The sequence below is a fragment of the Pogona vitticeps genome, chromosome 11, assembly GCF_051106095.1.
Source record: "Pogona vitticeps strain Pit_001003342236 chromosome 11, PviZW2.1, whole genome shotgun sequence".
Classification (NCBI taxonomy): Eukaryota; Metazoa; Chordata; class Lepidosauria; order Squamata; family Agamidae; genus Pogona; species Pogona vitticeps.
Genome location: NC_135793.1, coordinates 22,958,722 through 22,975,807, shown reverse-complemented (window position 1 = coordinate 22,975,807; position 17,086 = coordinate 22,958,722). Strand labels below are relative to the sequence as shown.

General features: G+C 45.8%; 1 protein-coding gene across 7 annotated transcripts in view; it reads right to left on the bottom strand.

The window, feature by feature from the left end:
* ATP11C (ATPase phospholipid transporting 11C (ATP11C blood group)) overlaps nt 1-17,086 on the bottom strand; it is an 85,596-nt gene that overhangs the window by 4,346 nt on the left and 64,164 nt on the right. For 4 of the 7 annotated variants that reach the window (XM_072981179.2, XM_072981186.2, XM_072981184.2 and 1 more), the window contains exons 26-28: nt 14,541-14,606; nt 13,659-13,762; nt 12,907-13,060 (exon numbers count right to left, since the gene is read on the bottom strand). In XM_072981179.2, the coding sequence (XP_072837280.2) occupies nt 12,907-13,060; nt 13,659-13,762; nt 14,541-14,606 (324 nt within the window). Of the gene's footprint in view, nt 1-3,810; nt 3,913-8,364; nt 8,454-12,516; nt 12,683-12,906; nt 13,061-13,658; nt 13,763-14,540; nt 14,607-17,086 lie in introns of those variants that run through there. The other 3 variants (XM_078380568.1, XM_078380567.1, XM_078380569.1) reach the window with 3 other exon arrangements.

Below are 17,086 nucleotides of genomic sequence, written 5' to 3'. Positions count from 1 at the left end.
AATGCCAAACTATGTCAAAGGAACAAGGAGTTGTTGGGATTTTTTGATGCGATATAAAGTACCGTATTTTTCGCACCATAAGACACACTTTTCCCCCACAAAACAGGGGGGTGGAAAGTCTGTGCGTCTTATGGAGCGAAGAAAACAGATTATATATTCCTGTTTTCTTCTCCTAAAAAATTGGTGCGTCTTATGGAGCGAAAAATATGGTAACTCATTTGCCTTGGAGGTTCTCAACTATGGGACAGAACTGGGATGACGGTCTAAGTGAATCTGTGTAATGTAGGTTCCTATAGAAGTGTGCATTAATTTTATGTACACTTCAAATGATTGTCAGGGGCTGGGCTGAATACAGCCCTCTCTGGTGTCTGAATTTAGCTTTCCTGAGCTTCTTCAGTGGGCCCACACCTGCTTTCAGAACACCCAGCCTTCTGTGGCTTACCAAGTTTTGTACATTTTTTAAAGTCTAATTTGTTAGCTGTTAAGAGCTTTAAAATCAAATTGCATTCATATTTTGGGCCCTGCCCCATTGGTTTTTAGCTCCACCCACTTCTGGAGTGTGTCTCCTCCCCAAATAACTTTTCTAAAATTGAACTCTGCTGACTAGAAATAAGGAAGACAAGCCGTGTTTGACTGCTTTTTAAAATGTCTGGTGAAATTCATGACTTCAGTAATAAACCATGGTTTCATACAAGCCATGGCTTATTGTGATGTGTGAATGTGTCTGTTAACTTTTTTTTTTTAAAAAATAAGCCCTACAAATAGGGAGTTATGTCCATGAAACAGACTATTTGCTTCTCCTAGGCAAATTTTTAAAAGAGTTGGAATTTTACTGGTTTGGCATTCTTTCTGCTTGATTTCATATGGTAATCAACACATATTTTAGAATCAAATTTGTAGTACACCGTTTGGAGAGATATGGAAGAGGCACAACACACATACACCTAAGTTCAGACATGCGCACACACAGAGTATATTACATGATTTCAACAAGTGATTGAATTAATTTAAGTTGCCTTCCGTTCATACCAACGTTCAGACAGATCAAGAGGCAGAACAAGAAAATGCATGCAATGACATGGCTAATGCCTGACGGGCACAATGGCAGAACGGGAGCACCTTTTCTCAATGAAATGTTCTCTAAGACAGCTGTCAAGAAGTCAGCTCTGATGGATCAGCACCCTTTCAAGTCCCCACAAAATGAATGGATCATCGCAAAACATCTCTCCATGGTCTTTGAAGGACTGTACTTATTGCAGATGTATGCCATAAGCGGAATGTGAGTTATATCCTACTTTCTGTTCCGGTCAGTTTATTGAGGCTAGGACTTGGAAGATCAAGGTTCTAGTCCCTGCTGAGCCATGAAATTCACTGAGTGACCTTGAGTTAGACATTTCCTTTTCACATCTATCTCACAGGGTTATTTTTGGAAAGTTTAAGTTGGGGCAGAGAGCTATGCCTGATTCTTCACCGTCATTATCTTAGAACTGCAGAGCTAGAAGGGACCCTGTGGGTCATCCAATCCAGCCCCGGTCAAGGAGGCCCAGTGGGGGAATCAAACTCCCAACCTCTGGCTCACTCTGCAATCAGAGGACAAAACCTCTGAGTTTTAATGCACACTTCTATAGGAAGAAAAGTGAGATGTGGGGTACAAATATAAGTAGTAACTAACAAATTAAATCCACTTTTCTTTCTGCAGAAATCTAAATGAACAGAACAGGAAATGCGGAGGTGAAGAAAACAGGTCCGTCCCCCTTTTTTGACCAGTATCACTGGAGCTTCTGACGCTTGGATGTTCCAATTTCAGACAACTGATCCTGTTAACAGAACAGCAAATGCTAACAATGTGGGGAAAACAAGAGATGGCCAATACTATACCCTGTCCAAGGGTTCTGAACTTAATGCATGCTCAGAAGCAGCCCTTTGACCCAACTAATTGCTGGACAGTCTCTTGAATCCTTCTAAAATCTTCAGTGTTCATTTCCAAGATGCCAGAGGCTCCATGAAAAGTAGTAACGTTGTGCCAAGTTACTTGAAACATTTTTGTGGAAAGGGGTTGGACAAAACCAATTAAACCACAATTCCGATTTGAGAACATGTGGTCCCCACACCTGAGAGCAATCCACATCCTTTGATTTGCTTCTTTCATTTCCATAGAATCATGGAGTTGGAAGGGGCCTACAAGGCCACTGAATCCAACTCTCTGCTCAAGGCAGGAATCCCAATCCAAGCAGATCGGACAGAGGGTGGTCTAAATTTCTCTTGAATGCCTCCACCATTGGAGCTCTCAATATTGCCCGAGATCATGGGTTCCACTGTCGTACTGCTCTAACAGTTAAGAAGTTTTTCCTGTTATTGAGCCTAAATCTAACTTCCTATAGCTTGAGATCATTATGACATGTCCTGCACACTTGAATGATGGAGAACAGATCCTGCTCCTATTCTATAGGATTACCTTTCAGGTACAGTGGTGCCTCGCATTACGATCGCTTCGTTTAACGACGAAATTGCATTACGATGAACTTTTTGCAATCGCTTTTGCGATTACAAAACAATGTTTCCTATGGGGAATCTCGCTTTGCGATGATCGGTTCCCTGCTTTGGGAACCAATTATTTTCAAAACAACGATTTTCCAACAGCTGATCGGTGGTTTCAAAATGGCTGCCGGGTAAATAAAATGGCTCCCTGCTGTGTTGAGGGACGGATTCCTCGCAAGACAGGCAGCGAAAATGGCCGCCCTATGGAGGATCTTCACTGGACAATGAGTTTTAAGCCCATCAGAATGCATTAAACAGGTTTTAATGCGTTTCTATGGGCTTTTTAATTTCGCTTTACGATGTTTTCGTTCTACAGCGATTTCGCTGGAACGAATTAACATTGTAATGCGAGGCGCCACTGTATTTGAAAAGTGCTACCCTATACTGTCCCTCTGTCTTCTTTTCTCAAGACGAAACATGCCCAGTTCTTTCCGTCTTTCCTCCTAGGGCTGTACTGCAACATTTCGGAGCATGGGGAACCTGCCAGTTTTGCAAGGATTTGGCTTTCTCAGATCCAGGGAAGAAGCTCAGTGGCTGAGGATCCTCTAGGGTAAGCAGAGACAGAGGAACATGCCAAGCAGAGAAGGTTGTGAAGCCCCGTTGGCTTCCACACTTCGAGGAGGGAATACCCACTGCTTTCTAAACACCTTCCAGCCACAATCATGCCAGCTTCAAAGCTTTTATTATTGGAACAAAAGCTTTGATGCTCTAGAACAGGGGTGGGCAACCTCAGCGAGTTTGTTGGGGGGGGCAACTTGCCAGACCCAAACTGGGTCCAACACATGGAAACGGCAGACGCCGCTTTCCAATTTCTGTATCTTCTTTTTGCATTGTCTTGTTTTGGAGCTTAAGTGGGATTTCTACAGGAAAAGTCAACCGCTCCTGCAGGTTTCAGGAAGTAGAAAATAACATTTACTCACATTCTCCCCCACATTGGGAAGACACCGAAGGGATCTAGGGCACCCCGGTGGCCACAAAAAGAGCACCGTGGCCTATCAGTAGGTCCTTCCCACCTCTGCTCTTGAGCTTGCCTAAGAGATCAGGTGTGGAAGATCCCCACACCCTTCCGGGTATATTTGCTTTTCAGATACAGCTCCAATTTGTTTTTTTCAAAGCCTGAATGTAGGGCAGGACATTGTACCTGATTCTGCTTGGCAAAAAACAGTTGCCGCCACCAAGAGCTGAGATTACAACACTCCTGTGTTAACTGATTTCACGGGTCACTTGATTAATCTCTGCCTTCCCAAGCCTGAATGCTGGAGAGTGGGATACCTGTTACAACACATTAGACTCGTCTGAGAAGGTTCGCAAAAGGAGAGGTCGGAACGACGTTTGGGCCTGCACTGCAGTCCTACTGCGCCCTTTTTGCTGCAGCTAGCGAGGCAAAGACAGTACAGAAACACATCGTGAACATGCATAGACATGGAGGGAGGGAGGGAGGGCAGGAGGGAACAAAATGGGGTTACTGAAAGAAAAGGAGAAGATGCAATTGTTAAAGCAACCAAATTGACAACAGCGAAATAACAAGACAAAATGGCTTTGAGAAAAAAAAAGTTCTGTACAAATTCCTTTCACGTTAATCTGACATGTTCATAGAATCATGGAGTTGAAAGGGAATTCTAAGGCCATCGGGTCCAACCCCCCTGCTCAAGGCAGGAACCCAAATCAAAGCAGATCTGACAGATAGCTCTCCAATTTCATCTTGAAGGCCTTCAGTGCTGGAGCGCTCACCGCCTCCTGCGGTCGTGGATTCCATTGTTGTACTGCTCTAACAGTTAAGAAGTTTTTCCTGATTTTCCGCCAAAATCTGAATGTCAAACAACGGCCTAAATATTGTTCCTACATCCCTATGTCCACTTCATAAGTTTTTGAAAAACCATCACGCCTTCCATCATTTTCATCCTTAAGTCTTTTTCACAGGGAAAAAAACGTAATTTATATTTGAAACACACACAGAGAGAGTATATATATAAAAGTTATTTTAAATTCAAACTAAGCAAGTTTTTCTGGGCAGGAAAAAGATGTCTAGAGCCCTATTAGTTATGCCTGCCAGCATAAGACCAGCCACGTAACCTCTCAATTTGCAGCGATTCGTGGCATGAGAGGTATGCTACTGGCATTGTGCTGGCAGAAATGCACAACAGGATTTCAAACAATAACACTGCAATTCACCTTAAGAAACAGCAGAAAACAAAGCCCTTGGTTGTCAAGGATGGCACATAAATAAATACATCCTAGTGTAGGACCTTTGTGGGAATTTCCTCACCCAACCATAGTTTCAGAAGCACTTGGGTGAGATGCACAAAGGTTTATTTGCATCACCCCCACCCACCCATGGCAAAGGTTTCACCCACTTTGCTTTCTGTTTTACACCAGGGGAGGAAGAGCAGAGCTTTCTGCTTGACTCAGAGAATAAGGAGTTTTGAAGCTTACCCCCCCCCCCCGGCTGATGGGTCCACTACGGTCTCTCTGCTGCTAGAAATGCCACACATATCTTTTAGGCATCCCAAGAGCCCTTTCTCCCAGCAGTCTAATGTGTTGGGTACTTGCAAGGGCCCGATTAAGTGACTGGAAATCATCTGGTCTGGCAGAGTTTAGTAAAGCTATATTCGGGGAACTATAACTCCCATAATCCTTGGGCCAGAGTGGACAAGCAGCTGTGCTTTCGGGGAGATGAAGTTTCCGGAAGAAAACTGTCTATGCTGTAGGTGTCAGTCTCTGGGCTCAAAAGGGCTCAGCCATGTCCAACACTGGACGCTCTGTTTGGTCAGAGATATGACACCAACTGGGTACAGTATTAGCCTGGCCACCTTTCATTCTACATCACGTGCTCCCAACCTTAGGTTTCCAGACATTCTTGGACTGAAGCTCCCAGTAGCCTTCACCACTAGCTATGTTGGCCAGGATTTCTGGGAACTGAAGTCCAAGATTATCTGGGGACCCACGGTTGAAGAACCACTGACCTAGATCAACGCAACCGGGACTTCTTCCTCTCTGCCTCACATTTTGGCCTCACCTGGGCAAACCCCTGACCCGGTGGGCTGATCTTTCCACTCCAGAAGCACCATCCGTTTGCTTCTGAAATGAAGCAGCGGAAGCTCTAACTGCTAGGGGTTCTCCGGGATCTGCCGAGATTCATTGGTAGCTCTGTCTCTACTTACGGTTTCCCTTCCAGATGCTGACAAGGTCTTCTAAAATCACACAAGATCAGGCACGTTCTAGGTTGCATGGATGGGATCCACGTGGAGCATTTCACCCAAGACTGCACCCTTTTAAGTTCAGGCTGAGTGGCGATACTTACGGGCTGCCTAGTCAAGTCCAACTTTTAGTAATCCGTTCCTGGGTTTCAGATGTGGTTTACTAGCCCCTTTTTCTGGGGGCGCCCTGGGACTGTGCAGCTTACTCTGAGGTTACACAGACCGCCTCTCTCCATGAAGGCACAGCGGAGAATCTGACTCATAACCTCTGGCTCTGCAGCCAGCGAGCAACGGTTCAAGTTAACTTGGGATAATTTATTTTTTGGCTCACAGAAGTGAAATTCATCAGGACAAATTCCCAAGGAGGCAGGGAAAAGGATCACCAGCCCATATCACCTGTTGTATATGCCTTCGGAGCCCCATGAGCCTACTTTCACAGTCCCACTCTGTGCTGAACAACATGTGCCACATTTCCTAGTGTCAGGCTTAACAACACAGAACTGGCTGCAATGGGGTGTCAAGGTCTCCATTGCAAAAAATGGTCCCAGGTGGCTGTGGGGGCAGGGGGGTGGGTAAGAGACTTTTCCTTGTGCCAAGAGGCAGAACAGAACCTGGGAACTCTGACTCCATAACAGTAGCTTTTTCAAATTCTGAGCTCACAGTGTTGAGTTGCAAGCACAGAAAGTTGTTTTCGAAGGCTTGGTTCAACACAAAACCCATAAAAGGGATGCAAGAGAAGATCGAGAGAGAATAAATACTTTAACCAGCATCCATTTAAGGGGACATGGTGGCGCTGCGCAGAAGCCTCTGTGCTGCAAGGTCAGAAGACCAGCCGTCATAAGATCGAATCCGCGCAACAGAGTGAGCTCCCGTCGCTTGTCCCAGCTCCTGCTAACCTAGCCGTTCGAAAGCATGTAATTATGTGAGTTGATAAATAGGTACCACCATGATGGGAAGTCACGGCGTTCCGTGTCTAGTCGCGCTGGCCGTGTGACCACGGAAACTGTCTTTGGACAAACGCTGGCTCTACAGCTTGGAGGTGGGGATGAGCACTACGCTCTAGAGTTGGACATGACTAGACTAAATGTCCAGGGAAACCTTTACCTTTAACTAAGGGGAAGCACAATCAGTGTAAATATCAAGAGCAAACAGCCACAAATCAAGACATCCACACAGGCATCTGTGGTTGTGCACCCAGTCGCACAACTTGGCATCCACACAACAGCAAACACCTACACCGCCTATGAGGACTTCTTGCATCAATTCACTGCTGAGATTCCCATGGATGGAGCTACGTCGGGGTAAAAGAGTAACAGCCCTCAGGCAAAGTTGTACCAATTTAGACTAGCTACAGTCCAAGAACATCTGGGTACCCAAGCTGGGGAACCACTGCTGTGGAGGAACAGCAAAACTGCATTGCAGGACAGAGATTAAGGCTTTTGGACAGCCATTCCATCTACCTACGCATAGTCAGGCTTGTTTCTAGGCAAAAAGGTACACACCATATTTATTTCAATTGCATGGTCTCAAACAACCCATTTTTGCTGGGTTTGGAAAGGTCTTCAACTTGTTTCTCGAAACGCTCTTCCGCTTCCCTAATCTCCTTCCTCTCGCCACACTTTCCCGTTTCACATAATTCCCATTCAATTCTGCAGCTCAAGGGGGTCGATTTTTTTTCCTTCTTCCTCCCTACCCCTATAAATAAGTACTTAAAAATATGGTCCTCCAGCTATAGTTTGACATGCCATTGGTCTTGAAGGGGGAGAGATTTTACTACTTCTCTTTTCTTTGGTTCCCAGCGTACTGGTGGATTCTGGGAGATGTAGTCCAAAAGGTAACCTGATCCATCCCCACCCCACATGCTTATAAAACCTAAAAGGTTTGATTATATCACCTCAAACTGCTCAACGGTGGGTTTGGCAGCAATGCAAACAAAGAGCCAGCCTGTAGCACTGAATCTATTGACGGGGAACACAAGACAGGACCTTCTCTGTGGTGGCTCTGAGGTTCTAAAACGCTCTCCCTCAGGAGTTCAGGTTGGTCCCCTTCCTTTTTTATCCTTCTGCTGACAGCCGAAGACCCACCTCTTCCGGCAGGCTTTTAAGAACCACTATTGAGTCCCGGTATGCTGGTTTTTTTAAAATAAGTAAGTTTGTTTCTAAAGTTTTTAATGTTTTCAACCACTTAATGCCATTGCTTGAATATTCTGGGCTGCCTTGACCCCCTCCCCTCATTGGGAGAAAGGCAGCCCCTGAATGAGAACGAATGAATGGATGAACAGATAAAAAAATAAAAAAAATAAGGACACCTTGTATTGCAATTTTCAAAGCAGCTAACAAGCACGTCTGAACTTGCCTTGCAGCATGGCTGGTTACAAAGACAGTGAGGGGTCCCCAAGACAAATTAGCATCCTTTTTGGCAAGTGAGATGGGAGCAGAGTGAAACAGACACAGCAATTTACAAAAGGCCTTTTGAAACTAAAGGGGAATGGGCCACGAGCGACATTGACGAAGGAAAAGAGTTGACAGACACACACACACACACACACACTTGTTATCAAAAGGCAGCAAGGTGGAAGGAAAAAGCCGCTCCGAAAGGGAGAGGTGCTGATTAAGAGCAGAAAAGTCACCTTGTTCACTCAGAGAAGCTGTGATTGCTGGAGGTTTGAGACAGCACGAAGATAGTAGACATTCCAGAGGAAGGGAGGCGCCGGGTTCCCTGGTTCACAGCGGGACAAAAGGAAAATTGCACAGACAGAGAGAGAGCGAGAGAGCAGGAGATGGGGTTGGTGAGGAGACACAGAAAAAGCCAAGAAAAAAAATACCAGTTAGCTTTCTATTCTAAAACATATCTTCATACAGAAAAACGGCAGATCATAAAAGCATAGCACATAGAATACGTTCAAGAAAAGGAGCCAGCAGAGGTTAGGCATAACAGAATAAGGCAGAAAAGCTTTGGTGCCAGTTTGTGTACTACACCATGCAGTAGGGGGAATAAAGGAAGCAGAAGGTGCACCCAACCTTATTCTGAGTGCCAGAAAGAAGAAAAGGGAGCAAAAGAGGAGATTCTGTCAGGTATGCAGTCTTTCGGTTTACCCTGCTGGATCAGACCTGGCAGCTAGCTTCTTCTGGATAATTCATGAACTGGCCAAGGAAGTAAACCGCCTTTTTCCTTGTTCTTTGTGGTAGTGTGCACTTGACCGTGGAGGCGCTGCATGGCTCTTGAGGCCCACAAAAACATTTCTCATGTACAGTGGTGCCCCACATAGCGACGATAATCCACTCCAAAAAAATCGTCGCTATGTGGATTTGTCGCTATGCGGGGCAAAAAAGCCCATAGTTTAATGCTTTCCTATGGGCTGTAAACTCACCGCTATGTGGAAATCCTCCATGCGGCCACCATTTTCGGTGCTCGGTAAGCGAGGAAGGGCGCGAAAACGCTGCGGGTAACCATTTTAATTACCCGGCGGCCATTTTGGAACCACCAAAACATCACTATGTGAAAATCGGTAAGCGAAACGCTTACCAATCATCGCAAAACGATGTTTTCCCATTAGAAACATCGCTATGCGATTGCAAAAAGGATCACAAAAAACACATCGCTAAGCGGATTCATCATTAAACGAATCGCTCATTATGCAGGGCACCACTGTATTTTTATCCAATGCCTTCACACAAAGCCCACTCAGCTATGAAGGCTGTCACTATAAGGTAAGACAAATTGTAGGCTCCATCATAAAATGTTTTTTTTTAATCTGTCCTTACAAAAACTACTGGGCGACTTCCCATTGCAGTATTGTTCATTATAAAGAAAAGCTGCTCTTGTTCTCTCTTCCACTTGTAAAATAAAACAGATAATTTCAGAATTTTATCCCCCACCCCCTTCCCTCTCCTTTTAAACCGAAAAGACTGAAGACGAACAGGGACTTTTTAAAATGTAATTTGCAAGCTGCCATGGAAATCTTTTCCACTGAAGAGCAGGGCACAAATGCTTTAAATAAATAACAGCCATTAAATTATAGCATGGCTATAAAAGTGTTTCTTTTAAGGTGCAAGAGACCTGATCATTTCGGTTGCTCCTCCCTGTGCTTCGTCCCATTTCGAGGATACCCTTTTTGACACTAGTTTTGACACAAAATGGCAAAGCTCACTTCACCGTTCAGAATGAACCACAACAGCACCGAAACACAATCTGTTTTCCTTTTTTTATCCCCTTCTTGACAAAGTTTTCTTAATATATTTTGTTCAGCCCGCATTTCCACTACATTTCTCTGTTAGATTTACTCCCTTCCCTTGCATCCTTTCAACAACAGTTAAAGACCTACCTTTTAAGGCATGGTTTAAGAACCAAACTGGGCAATGTGGAGTCCATTTTGGATGCTGTGCAGCTCTTCTTTTAAAATGTTTTTAAAGCTTTTCAAACGTTTCGATTAGAGATGGGCATGAACCAACCGTTTGGACATTTCGCTGGTTCGTTTACTGGCAGAACAGGTGTTCTGTGCTTCAAAGCCCTGCCTCCTCTGTTAGGCACCCACTCAAAGGCGGCCCCTGGGGGAGGCAGGGCAGGAAAGCCCAGCTGCTGCCTCTGAATGAGCAACCACCAGAGGGCAGTGGTGGAACACTTTGAAGTGTTCGAACACCTGTTTGGACGATAAACGAACCAGTACAAACCACCGGACTGGCAGTTCGTGCCCATCTCTAGGTTTGATTTCAATTACTTTTATATGTTCAATTTAAAACAAAACAAAAACCCACATGTAATTTATTGTTTTTAGTTCAACTTCCTTTAACAGATTTGTGAGCCACCTTGGGTCTCCCCCATCAGCAGAAATTATGCAGAAATAAAGCAAGCATACGGCCTGTGTAAGCTGCTGCAACTAACTTTGATTCTGGGATTTTCTCAGTTGGGTGCCTAGCCATGCGCCTATCGGCACAACCAAGATGGGCATCAGTCACTTGGCACGAAGTGGCTGCCACAGACTTTGAAAGGCCTTATGCAAATACCAAGAGAGTTCCAGCCAATACGCTTAAAAGCGTTCATCTAAATGTTTTTGCGTGGACATTCACATCATGGAGGTCCACAAAAAAAGCTGAGAAAGTAGAAAATGGGCAGAAAAGACACAGACTGGGAATAACTTCCTTTGTTCCTTACACCCAGAAATACAGAACTGGCTCAGGAGGGAGAACCATTTCTCCTTGGTGCTTTTTTGTCAATGAATCCCCGCCCTGACATAGGAATAATCACATGCCCTCAAGTCCGTTCCAACTTAAGGCAACCCATTTCAGGTTTTTCCAAGTAGAGAACACTAAGGAGTGTTTTACCGTCCCCTTCCTCTGGGGGGTGACCTGGGACTGTGCAGCTTGCCCAAGGCTACACAGGCTGGCTCTACCTGCAGGAGGCACAGTGGGGGAATCGAACTCCCAGTGTCCGGCTCCACAGCCAGATACCTCCTAAACGACTGAGCTCTCCAGCCAGCTATGGAAAGGGGTTTCATTGTTTTCAAGCATGGACGAAATAACAATGAATGGACTTGTAAAACATGGCTTAACATTCAAAGTCTGGCACCGTTCCGCAGCTCTCACAACAACCCTGCACGGTTAGGCGGGCAGGATTCGACCCACCCACCTTGCTGACAGGGAGCTGAGGGGGGTGGGAAGAAAGGGGCTCCTTCAAAGCTGCTTTGTGGCCTCATAGGAAACGGGAAGTTGGCAATGGGCAAATTCTTAGCCCTTGCTTAACTATACCATGGACCAAAATTTGCCGATTGAAGGTGACTAAGCTATCCCCAGTTTACACGTTGCTTAAATTCTAACAAAGACAACTCTTCAGCACATTAAATTTTGTATGGAATTTACTGTAAAACCACATAGAAGTAAAAACAGTGCCAACTCCTGCAGTTTTCCCCACTTCCTATTAAAAAAACAAATCCAAAATGTTTTGTTTCCACCTTCCAGAGGTCATGAGTTCTAAAGAGAGGCATTTCCACCATGCAAACACTTTGTTTTGGGGGGTGTCAAATGTTTAAAACATTATAAAACAATTTTAAAAAATAACTGTTCAATTAACAGTCTGTACTTGTGTGGGAAAATGGCCAACCAGGAGCTGGTGGGGGAAGGAAGCTCAATCAAATATGCAGCTAGAATGCCCTACGCAAACATGCATACACTTTTGAAACACACACACACACACACACACACACACACAGAGAGAGACTTAGGTGGTATAACAGAGTGGAAAGTATTAATGAAATGGACAAGCTGTGTCTTTTGATTTGGCCCCACTTTCCAGAGACCTGGAAAAATCACTTCTTCTCTGCCTACATCTCCAAGACCTTTTCCCTGGACAGACTGGTGGCTTATGGGAAGGGTAGACAAAAGAAAAATAACTTTTCCAAGCTCAGCAACTTCCAGAATACTTTAGAGGGCTAGGGCTATGAAAAAATGAACATGTGAGCAGAGAAATGCCCTGTCTAGAGGCAGAGCAGGAAAAAAAAAGGAGAGAACAATAAAACCTTCGTTTCTTAAATAAAACCGTATTTTAAAAGGAAGTGGAGAATAATTTGCCACTCAGTTGCACAAAGCAATGTATCTTGGTAACTACAGTTCCCTTAACATTTCAGCTCCCTCACAAATGGGCAGTTTAAATTCAGGTCTGCCTTCAATCTTGGAACTTGGACGGAACCCGTCAACGCTCCCTTAAAGAAGACCACACGCATCTCCAGGAAGAGAGGTTGTCGCTCCTAACTTAAGAGGGCCGGATGGAGCCGCTAAAATCTGAATCTGGAATGGAGGCGGAAATTTTGGAATGTTCCCTTTCCAGAAATGCTTCCTCATGAGTCCTCCCTTATCTTGATTCAGGCGCCACTTCCTGGACGGATGAAGGAGCTATCTTGGCTGGTTGTCATTCCACATACACACGGATCACGAGATCTTCCTCCCTGACGCTCTCTAGAAGGAACAGTTGGCCTCATCTGATTAAAACTGGTGACCGCTGCCTACGAAGCTGATCTGGGCTCAATGTTCTCAACAGCCCGAGGAAGCTGCAGAGATGCCCCCGTGGTGGCCGCCAGATGTTTTACGGAACACAACAAGGCACCGCTCAGTCCCGCAGAAGAGGGGGGAATCTAGTCTTCCGTTCCCGAAACCACGGAACCAGTCCGGGATTTCCTTACCTGGTGGGTTTTTCGTTTCAGGTTTCGGAAAAGGAGGACAAGGATGTCTGGGAGGAGGGAGAGGAAGATGAGGCAAAAGATGGCTAGCCAGCTCGACATGGACGTCAACATCTGGGCGAAGACGTGGAACATCCGTCGCTGCTTCAGAAAAGGCCTGGACGGGACAAAGTGGAGACAGAGATTTGGCCCAGATTCTTGGAAGAAACACGAAGCATAATGACTGAGTTTCTTAGAAACAGATCCAAGTATGACCATGCCACTATTCATGGTGAGACCTGCAGGGAGCATTGCAAGGCAGAGTCCTCTACGGTTGGGCTTCCGGGCAGCCAGAGGGAACCCTTTTCCAGGAGACTCTGTTCCCAACACTCCATGCCCCTTGACCATCTCAATTTTCCCAGTGTTCCTGACAGTCAGCAAACATTTTTCTAGAGCTTCAGAAAGTTTCCTTTCCAGAGACAAGAACCCACAAGTTTTCCCAGCCAAGCCGTTTTAAACCAAAGTAATACGCAGGACCCTTATCCATTGATTCACTTTTCTGCGGTCTAAAAATATTAAAAGAAAAATCCTCAAAATATGTATTTCTAAAGATGAAGTTTTTCTGAACTGGCCACTAGAGGCCGCCAGAGGCCATGCTCCGCATAGCATTTGTGCAGAAATTTATTCCCACAATGTCATTACCAGAACTGGCCATTGGAGGCGCAAAACAAGTAAATTATGCCCAGAGCACCATAGCTCCAACTTAAAACACTTACCAAAGGATTCCTCCCCAGAAGAACGAGAAAAACACATAGAAGCCCAAGGATCCCCAAATCACAAAGTGGTTCATCCATGTCCAGAACCGGGTGTCTAAGGCCAACTAGGTGAAAAGGAAGAAAGGGCACTGTCACAAAACAGTGTTGAGCATCCTACAGAATTGATGCATCTCCAAAGCCTACGGTTTTGGAGCAAGACTTTGACAAGATGGTTGGAAAGGGTCATCGAAGCAACCAATATGAATTTGGCCCAACTCTGGGAGGCAGTGGAAGACAGGAGGGCCTGTCGTGCTCTGGTCCATGGGGTCACCAAGAGTCGAACACGACTGAACGACTAAACAACAACAACGGAAGTGTATCCGCTCCATTCAGGCAGCCCTCAAGGGCTTTATTACAAAAAGAGAGGGCTTCTTCGGTGGGCACTCCCTGGCTTTGGGACTCCCTGCCGCTGTTCAACTTTGCTGCCATTCCAGGAGGTGATGGAACCCTTTCTATTCAGACAGGCATTCTGAATCTAAACCACCGGGCTGAAGGATCAGAACCAAGGACATTCCGCACCTTTGCCAGCCAACCAAGCCTATGACTTGTGGTCCAAAATGTTGACTTGCCCATGTTCTCCCTAAAGTCGGCCCCAACCTGGCGGGTGGTTTTCCTCCAGCTTGTTTTCTACAGTGTCTTGGCTGTGTTTGTGTCTCCTGTATTATTTTAGCACAGTGCATCTTTCTCTACAATCACTTACTGTTTGCATCAGAACTTTGATTTATTTTTTCCCTGGTCTGCTATTGTTTGACACACGGAGCGCCAATTTTAGTGAAAAGTTGGGGGCCCTACCTAGCAACCAAATAAACAAGCGACAGAAAAATAAAGCGAAGGAGCTCTCACCTTTAAGGTGACGGTGAAGACCAATACGGTAAAAACCATTGTCCCAAATGTCCAGTTCCCCGCCATCTGAAAAACACAGCCAGTCCCAACGTTTATCTCGACCAAATTTGGGGAAGAAGGTGGAAACGGACCAGGGAGCAATTGTAACAAGGTAAGGTAATAGCTTTTCACACGTAGAAGAAAATGCTGCAGTTGGAAGTGGAATATTTCCCCCTTTTTTCAACGACAAAAAGATTTTGAAGGACACAACAATAACAGCGCATGACCCGTACAGCTATCTACCAAAACTGATACAAACAGCACTCTTTTGGATGGATGGATGGATGGATGGATGGATGGATGGATGGATGGATGGATGGATGGATGGATGGATGGATGGATGGATGGATGGATGGATGGGACAATAACAACATGAAACCACAGTGATCTCCTGGTAAGAACTGGATGCGAGAAAGCAAGTTTTGCATTCTTTTCCACAATCACAGCTGTGATCTCTATTAGGGCAACTCTAAATAATAATCTTGGAACTACCGAGCTGGAAGGGACCCTATGGATCATCTGGTCCAGCCCCTGCCAAGGAGGCCCAGTGGGGAATCGAACCCCTAACCTCTGATGCTGTAGCCAGACGCCCAAACCACTGAGCTCTCCAGCAGGTCTTTGAACTGGGAACCTAGAAAGTTATCTTACGCTCTGTCAGAACCCAGTCTATATAGCCCAGCATGGCTGACTCTAACCGGCAGCAATGTCTAGCCAGCGTTCCAGGCACCTTTTTTGCTAGCCCCCCCCCCGGGAGATCGCTGATAATTCCTGGTAATCTCCCATACCCCCCCCCCCAAAAAAAGGAAATTAAAGGCAGACAGTGCTTCATTTTTTAAATCACAGGAGATCAGACGGGTACAGGTAGTTAAACATAAGCCTTTTGGCGTGGTGGTTAAACTGCAGTACTACAGCTCTGCTCACTACCCAGGTTCGATCCCAGGTAACTGGCTCAAGGTTCACTCAGCCTTCCAGTCTTCCGAGGTCAGTAAATTGAGTACCCTGATCTGTGTAGCCTGCGTAATTTAATTGCAAACCGCCCGCTTTACGTGCAATGGAGCACTGCGTAAGCATCATGCTTTGCTCCATTTTTTTAAAACAGCAGTGTGTGTTCTGCTCACACACTCCTCAGATTAAAGTTGCCAAATATCTGAAACACCTTTGATTTCTCAAGAAAAACGGGACGAGGAACACCTTCATCACAGTCCTTTTGCTTTCTTTGGCTTGCCAGGCACGGAAGAAAAACCCCTTCCACACATTTCAGGGTGAAACTATGGCAATACGAGGGATATCGTTTGCTTACCAAATTCGGTCAAGATCTGAAGGCATACATCGAAACAGAAAGGGACAGGGTGTTTCTTTTCGTTTCTGTGTTTCCCCTTTGTCTGTCTTTTCTTTCCCACAAAACAGATAAGCGTCTCGTCACTCCTTCAAGGCTAGCAGGCTGAACCTGGATTCCTGGAGGGTTGCCCACTTGTTTGGTGGCACGCGCTACAGTCCAGCCCAAGCTTAGGCCAGATCAAAGTGGCTAGCCTTTAAGATGCCACAGGACTCTCCGTTGAGCAACACAGGGTTGCCCCCGATTAATGTTTTGGGTGTTTTTTTTTTTAAGCTGAAGAGGTACAAAAAGCAAGGTTCAAACAAAGCTGCTTTGACCACTGGAATTGAACTCATTGCCAGCAGGTCCTATAATTGCACAGCATGGGAACAAGCCTCCTTTTTGACCCATGCAATGGGCTAAACATGCAGAGTAGAAGAGAGAGCCTCGGGGAATCATAGAAAAATGAAGTGGGAAGGGGGCCTGTAAGGCCATCGAGCCCAACCTCCTGTTCAAAGCAGGAATCTAAGTTAAAGTATGTCAGACAGATGACGGTCTAACTCATTGGTTCCCAGCCTTGGGCAACTCAGGTGTACTTGGACTACCATCCCCAGAAGCCTTCAACATCAGCTGTGCTGGCCGGGATTTCTGGGTGTTGCAGTCCAAGAACAAATAAACATATAAAGAGCCTCGTGGCGCAGTGGTTAAAACGCTGTACTGCAGCTAAAACTGTGCTCACGACCTGGGGTTCAAATCCCAGGTAGCCGGCTCAAGGTTGACTCAGCCTTCCATCCTTCCGAGGTCGGTAAAATGAGTACCCAGCTCGCTGGGGGGGCAATGTGTAGCCTGTATAATTAAAAATTGTAAACCGCCCGGAGAGTGCTTGTAGTGCTATGGGGTGGTATATAAGTCCAATAAATAAATAAATAAAATAAATAAACACCTGGGTGACCATAGGCTGGGAGCCACTGGTTTAGAGAAGGGAGGGAGACTCAGCAGCTCACAAAGATCCTCCATGTAAACCCAAAGTGTCATGTGTTCATGACCTGGATTGTGTACAGCAGAGGTCCCCAACCCCCGGTCCGCGGCCTGGTGCCGGTCCATGGCCTGAGCCGGACCGGGCCGCCAAGACAGACCTCCTGCCCCACACACACTCACCCCCACACAGCCCGTTTGCACCTGCATGCATGCT